The sequence below is a fragment of the Myotis brandtii genome, unplaced genomic scaffold (genome assembly GCF_000412655.1).
Source record: "Myotis brandtii unplaced genomic scaffold, ASM41265v1 scaffold486, whole genome shotgun sequence".
Taxonomy (NCBI): Eukaryota; Metazoa; Chordata; class Mammalia; order Chiroptera; family Vespertilionidae; genus Myotis; species Myotis brandtii.
Window position 1 is genome coordinate 805,815 of NW_005368569.1, and position 7,306 is coordinate 813,120.

Consider the following 7,306-nt stretch of genomic DNA (forward strand, 5'->3'; position numbering starts at 1 on the left):
GTGTCAGCCCTCAAGTCACGTCCCTAGGCGGGGCGTTGTCCTGAGCCCGCCCGCTCCCCGCAGGCCAGGCGGGTTTCAAGGCTTCCGGTGGTACCGGAGTCAGGGCTGGGGAGACTCGAAATCACTGCTTCGGCGCGGAGACGTGGGGGTGCAGTCCGCTCACGGAAGCCGGGTACTTGGGAACTGATGCCGGGACAGACGGGGGGCAGCCGGAATATCTGGACTGGAGCCAGGATACCGTAGGCGTGTCCCTGTCCTGGACCCCCTAACGTTCGCCGACACTTTTATTTCATCCCCCCGCCTTCCCAACACACACAATTCAGGCGTACGGGGGTGGTGGTGGGGGAAGCGGGCACACAGCTTTATTCTGCGAGCAGGTGAGATTCAGGCACAGGACCCCGAGAAGAGGCAGGAGGATGGAGAAGGTGTAGGTGCTGGCACAAGGCTGAAGAGTGCGCGGCGACCCGCGCGGGGCGAGGGCTGCGGGCCGTCCTGCAGGGAGCTGAGTGCCGCTTGGCGCTGCTCTCGGGACACGTCCCCACGCAGGTCCAAGAGGGCAGAGACATGTTCCTCGCTAAGGGGGGGGGACCACAGCGATGCATCAGCGCCCCCCATCCCTCCCAGGTCCCTTCTCCCTTTCCGCCCCCATCCACGTACCTTACGTCGGGAAATTGTTGCCGAAGGCTTGCCACCTCGAGGCCAAGCATCGTGGGGTCGTGGAGGTTCAGCAGCTTCCGCAGGGTGAGCAGCACCGGCGCGCAATGAGCGCTCTCTTCCAGGCCCTGACCACGTTGGGCTAGGTCTTGAGCCCGCCCTTGACTCCCACCCAACCACGGAGACTCACACCCATCTGCTCGCCCAACAAGCTCTTACCAAATCAAGGAAAAGATCCCGAAGCTGGGTGGCATCCTGTTGCATGCGCTCGGCTGCCTGGTTCCGCTCGTCCGCACCGCGGCACACTAGGCGGCCTTGCATCAGCGCACATAGGTACTGCAGCACCACCGCACGCTCCGTCTCGGCCAGGAGCACCTGCGGGGAGGGCTATCACGTGGGCCCAGGACACCTTTTCCATCGGCGTTCCACCCTCGCCAGCCTTTCCCCAACACACCTGGAATGCGGGGTTCCGAACACGCCAGAAGTTCCGGCAGAAGCGCGCTGTCCGCTCGCACACATTGTTCAGCAGCTCTGGGCTCGACAGCCAACGGCGCGAGGGCAGAGTCGCGAACAGGGGCTGGAAGGACGATCCAGACCCGGAATTTCCCCTCAGAGACTCCCAAACATACGCCTCATCTCCTCCTACCCTTAGTCCCACCTGCAGTCTCACCTGGAGCTCCAGCAACAGCGCCTCCAACACCAGCCGGCAGATCCTCCTCTGCAACTCGTCAAGCGCTGCCTCCACCGGAGCCAAGGCCCCTGAGACCACCCCTTCGGGCTGCAAGACGGACACGGAGGAGCTGGACCAACCAAAAGTAGGGCTTCAGGACCAAGGCCAAGGCCCTCACAGCCCTCGATGGTCTGGAAGCTTGGGCGCCACCTAGTGGCGGAGGTGTGTGTGGCAGGACGGGGCAAGAAGGGCCCTCGCCTTCTGAAGGTCTAGGGCAGTGGTTCTCAAACTTCCTAGTGCCGCGACCCTTTAATACAGTTCCTCATGTTGTGGTGACCCCCAACCATAAAATTATTTTCGTTGCTACTTCATAACTGTAATTTTGCTACTGTTATGAATCGTCATGTAAATATCGACATGCAGGATGTATTTTCATTGTTACAAATTGAACACAATTAAAGCATAGTGATTAATCACAAAAACAATATGTAATTATATATGTGTTTTCCGATGGTCTTAGGCGACCCCTGTGAAAGGGTCGTTCGACCCCCAAAGGGGTCGCGACCCACAGGTTGAGAACCGCTGGTCTAGGGTGTGCACGGGTGGGCTCAGCAAGCTAGAAAAGACACAACCCAGTCGGACCTGTTTCTAATTCCCAGTGAGACCTTGAGCAAGCCATGTCTTCCTGTTTCTGTTTCCTCATCGGTAAGGGGAGAGAGTTCATCACAGTCAAGAGGGAGTAACTTGTTTGTCTGACCTCTCTGTCCCCATCCTATGTAATAAAAGCCTAATATGCAAATTGTCCCCTCAGGTGGTCATTCAACCCATTCAACCAGGAGACCGGGAGTTTGACCACTTGCTATGATGTGTGCTGACCACCAGGGGGCAGCGCGGAACATGGCAGGCATTGGCAATGCGGCACTGGCAGCAGGCAGCAGTGGAGGTGCTGCCAGCCCAGATGAGCCCTGACAAGAGCAGGACCACAGCAGGATGGTGGAGCAGGTGAGTGGGCGGCACTAGGCCAAAGCAGATGCGAGCGAGGCCTGATTGCTCCACCGATCACCCCGCAGATGGAGACCAGTGGCAGCGGTGGGGTGCGAGGCTGCTGCCCAGATCCCAGGCGCTGAGGGAGCCGGGGCGGGGGCGGCCCTGATTGATTGCCCTGCAGGCAGGATGGCGGAGCAGGCAGCACCAGGCCAAGGCAGGGTGCCAGGTGGGGCTGTGAGGCTGGGGGTGTGAACTGGGGCCCAATTTCCACAGGCCACCCTGAAGGACCCCACCTGTGCATGAATTCATGCACTGGCCCTCTAATCCCAAATGATATAAGACCCAAGGGGAAGGAAATACTTTTCTGTTTTGATCACAGCTGTAACCCCAGACACAGAGTAGGCCTTGTGAGTATACTATGTTGTAGTATGTTGAATTAAACATGAGACTATGTGCTAGGCACTGTGGTAGGTACTTTACATCAAATGTGATCCTCAGAACATCTCATCTATCTATATAAAAGCCTAAGTGACCATCAGAACTGAACAGATGACTGAACACGCTGTGTGGGGCGACCTGGCCAGCAGGGGGGGCAGTTGGGAGCAACCAGGCGGGCAGGGGGACCAGTGAGGGGTGGGCTGGCAGGCAGAAGCAGTTAGGGGTGATCAGGCCAGCAGGGGGGCAGTTAGGAGTGACCAGGCCGGCGGGGGGCGGGCAGTGAGGGGCAATCAGGCCGGCAGGCAGAGGCGGTTAGGAGCCAGTAGTCCAGAATTATGAGAGGGAGTCCGACTGCCGGTTTAGGTCCGATCCCCACAGTACCTCGGCAGTTGGACATCCCCCAAGGGGTCCTGGATTGGAGAGGGTGCAGGCTGGGCTAAGGGGACCCTCCCCGCTGTGCATGAATTTTGTGCACTGGGCCTCTAGTTATATATAAAAACCTAAGCAACCTTTATGACCAGAGGACCTGCTGGTAGCTATGACGTTCACTGACCACCAGGGGGCAGACACTCAACATAGGAGCTTCCCCTAGTGGTCAGTGCGCTCCCACAGCCAACCTCCCGCGGCTGGCCAACTTCCGGAAGTCCCTCCCCAGAGGCTGGCCCTGATGGGCCCCCATCAGGGTGGCTGGCCAACCTCCCATGGTCCTTTCCCCCTGGCCAGCCGACCCCAAACAGCCCTGATCACCAGCCAGGCCGAGGGACTCCACCTGTGCACAAATTCATGCACCGGGCCTCTAGTTACTCATATAATACTAGTAAGAGAGATTAAGTAACTAGCTCAAGGTCACCCAGCTAGTAATTAGTAGAATTAGGATTGGAACCACGGGGCTATGTGACTCCAAAGTTCCTAATAGACTAGTGAAGGCTGGGTCCATACTTAGCAGGTACTCAGCAGTCAGTGGAGGTGGGGTTCTGTGGGGGCCTTATGGTACCTGAGTGCCGATTGGTGGTTGAGGGCAGCCAGTAGGTAGGACACGTAATGAGGGACCACTGCTTCCCCTCTGAGGTGGTCTCGGGAGAATCGGATCAGAGCATCATTAAAGCTGCAAAGGACAGAGGTGGCGCCTGTACCTGCTGTCACTGGTACCCCAACAATTTCTGTCCCAAGTACTCTGGCCCCCACCTCCAAGATACCCAAGGCACTGTTGCAAGGAGCCTTTCCCCACTGGTGTGCCTTATTCACTCAGAGCCCCCCTGGGCTGCCCCAGGAGCAGGGCCAGGGGTGGGGGTGGGCCGGTGCCTTGGCAGACCTCCTCAGGAACGCTCCCAGTTCTGACAGTGCCATGCCGTGCACCCGCCGCTGCAGTGACTCACTGACCAGGCTGGTCACTCGAATGTTTTCTTCCAGGATCTACAGGCAGGGATGGGCAGCCATCAGCAGCGTCCTAGTTATGCGCCCCCCCCCCCCCCTTTTTTTTTTAGTATGAGGGCTGTCCACCTGGCTGCCACTTCCCACCCACCTGCAGCACGATGGCTGGCATTGGTGAGTGGTAGAAGCCGGATGGATCTGTGTCAGGCTCCCGCTCCCGGCCCCATTCAGCCACTTCCCCTTCCAGTGCCTTCTGCAGCCACTGCACCACACTTGCCTGGCGGAAGGGACAAGGGGCAGCAGAATGTAGCAGGGCACTGACCCTGCTAGAGACAGGTAGCCATGTGACTCTACAGCAGCGGTTCTCAACCTGTGGATTGCGACCCCTTTGGGGGTCGAACGACCCTTTCACAGGGGTCGCCTAAGACCATCGGAAAACACATATATAATTACATGTTGTTTTTGCGATTAATAACTATGCTTTAATTATGTTCAATTGGTAACAACGAAATTGGGGGTCACCACAACATGAGGAACTGTATTAAAGGGTCGCGGCATTAGGAAGGTTGAGAACCACTGCTCTACAGATACAGTCACACAGCTGGTGGCAGAGCTGCTCTGGACCTGGGCCCCAACTACTCACCCGGACTTTGGATACAAATGTTGCCTCTAGCTGCTCGATATTCTCCAGGGTCAGGAGAGGTTCCAGCTGAGACACATCAGCCTCCGGCCCCAATTCCAGGCTCCCCATCATTTCTGGCCTGGTGATGAGTGGCCTAGTGTCACTCTGAGCCCCCAGCTTCTGATCCACCCACTTCCCATTGCCCCAGGGGCACTGACCCCAGGTACACGTGCAGCGCCCAGTGCAGCAAGGTGAAGGCGTCGGAGGCTCCCAGCTCGGGCCCTTCCAGGAACTGCTGCAGGCAGCGCCGCAGGCCACCGTGCAGGGTGTGGGCCCACAGCCGGACCACCTTGTAGTGTGGTGGGCAGCAGGGTGCTATCAGTGCCTCAGCTGTGGCCAATTCGGCTGGTAGAGCCACCCGCAGAGCCTCCAGCCACCCTGCGAGGGCCCCTGGTCCAGGCAGCAGAGGTGTCCCAAAGTGGACCCGCTCTAGGCCCTCCTCTAGCGCTCGCAGACAGCGCTGCCGCCAGTCCCGGGGGGCCTGCTCCAGGGAGGTTGTTCTGCCAGCCTCCACCTCCGCCACACGCACAGCAGCCACCAACAGGGCTGGGTCTTCCCGGGCCAGCTGCCCTGCAGCCCCTACAGTTGCCTCCACAGCCTGGCCCAGTGCCTCAGCCAGAGGGCCCAGCCCCTCAAAGACTGGCAACTCCAGACCCCCCAGAGAGGCCCACGTCTCCTCTTGCAGCTGCTCCAGCTCCCTAAGGCTCACATATGCCTCCAAGAGCCGATGGGCATCAATCAGGGTCTGTGCGTGGACCACTGCAGCGGGCACTAAGGAGGGAGCAGAGGAGACAGCCCTGGGTCTCAGCCTTCCCACCTGTGCAATGGGTACAGGATCAGATGCTGAGGCCCTGCGGCTGGGGTGATGTATAAAGTATTAAATAACCAGTAGAGTAGACTTTTACTGAATGAATTTAATCTTATTAGAGAATAAAATATAACCAGTATAGTAGAGCGTTGGCCAATCTGAAAGGACCAGGGAAGGCCCTAGCCTAGAGGCCTGTTGGGCGAGGTGTAAACCCTTGAGCTGATGGAACAGAAGGAAGTCAGGGATCCTGGAGGGAAGGCAGGGAGGAACGGGAGGACATTCTAGTGGCTATTCACCCACGCTGTTAGGGAATATTTCAATGTAACAACCAGGGTGGCCAGAGCCACTTGACTGGGTATCAGTGCTGACTCAGACATCCCCTGCTCAAAAACCTGAGTGAGCTAATTTGCACCCTGCTTTATGTGCCATCTGAAGCCTGAGTTACTTTCTGGGAGGCCCTTGGTGTGTCCCTCCATGCAACCTCCCACTGGTACCCCAGCCCCTTGATGAGTGTGTTGACTGACTGTTGGGGGCTGGAGCCTAGGGCCCTTGCACACTCACCTGCTCGCAGCCGGGGCAGCAGCTGAGACAGGGCCTGCAGTTGCTTGTGTTGGACAGCCTGCTCCCGCAAGGGCTCTAGGGTCTGTACAGCCTTGGCCATGCCCCGGAGCAACCCACGGGCCTGGCCCAGGGCCTCACGGGCTCCTTGCACAGCCTCGAGGGCCTGTGCCAGTTGCCAAACACCAGTCTTCACACCCTCCAGGTATGACTGCACCACTGACTGCGGAAGGGAGGGAGACGGTGAGGCCTGCCCAGCTGGCCACCCACCCCCAGTTCTCCTGCCCCTTGCCTGATGCCCACCTTAATGCGTGCTTCCAGGGAGCGGGTGCGCTGTACCTCACGGCTGCGGTACTGGCCCAGCCTGGCCAGCTGCTCCGGCCGGTAGAAGATGCCTGAGGCCCACTTGAGTGCTGCACCCCGGGCCAGCTGCTCCGCCCTCTCCTGCTCCGGCCACTCTGGCCCTGGGCAGGAAGAGCCTGGGTAGCCATGTCAGTTGGGCAGGGCCTGAAGGAAGCAGCTGCCGACCCTGCTCCCCTTCCTGCTCCTCAGCCTGAAACTCCAGGGCAGTCTACTCCTCTCACTGACCGACAGAACTCCAGCCAGATCTGGCAGGGGGGGCCCAAACCCACCACTCCCATCTTTCTTGCCACATCCCTCCCCCAACCCACCCAGAAGGGCTCATACCAGGAGGAAGTGAAGGTTGCATTTCGTCCTTGGCTGTGGGGTCCATTTTAGGCCCTGGAGGAGCAGGAGCCGAGGTAGGAGTCCGGGCAAGGGTCTGGGCTAGAGCAGGCAGAGTGGAGGAGCTTTGAGCTGCAGGCTCTGTCTAGGCCTCTCTCAGAAGGAGGAGGGAGGTTCCTGCCCAGGCTCCTCAGCAAATGGGAGGGAGGCAGGGTGAGATGGGGAGGCACCTGGGAAGCCTCCTTTGCTGGGTTTCTCAGCGTTGCCCCTTCAGATGCCAAGTGAGGCAGGGTGGGCACAGGCCTCCACTGGACCCCGCTCCTGTTCTGCGTTGCAGAGGACAGTTTGGTATGGAACTCACCAGGCTTGACCAGGCGGCCAGTTCTCCCTCCTCCGCAAACAGCGTTGGCCTTGAGGATGGCCCTCTCCTCCAGCCCTCACAGCAGAGCTGGGC

The 7,306-nt window shown here is 59.1% G+C and overlaps 1 protein-coding gene across 4 annotated transcripts; it reads right to left on the reverse strand.

Annotated features, from left to right (window-relative positions):
• Nucleotides 1-329: 329 nt before the first annotated feature.
• Nucleotides 330-7,306, reverse strand: EXOC3L1 (exocyst complex component 3-like 1). Of its 4 annotated transcripts, none has more exons than XM_005876372.2 (14): nt 7,214-7,306; nt 6,856-6,954; nt 6,472-6,632; nt 6,172-6,391; nt 4,961-5,573; nt 4,764-4,881; nt 4,272-4,397; nt 4,062-4,162; nt 3,744-3,854; nt 1,325-1,454; nt 1,109-1,231; nt 874-1,029; nt 658-782; nt 330-574 (listed from the first exon to the last, which is right to left on the reverse strand). In XM_005876372.2, the coding sequence occupies exons 2-14, from the start codon at nt 6,899-6,901 to the stop codon at nt 385-387; spliced, it is 2,220 nt and encodes a 739-aa protein (XP_005876434.1). In that variant the 5' UTR covers nt 6,902-6,954; nt 7,214-7,306; the 3' UTR covers nt 330-384. The 4 variants fall into 4 exon arrangements, with proteins under 4 accessions (XP_005876434.1, XP_005876433.1, XP_005876432.1 ...); XM_005876371.2 differs by having other exon boundaries at nt 6,472-6,647; XM_005876370.2 differs by having other exon boundaries at nt 1,109-1,454.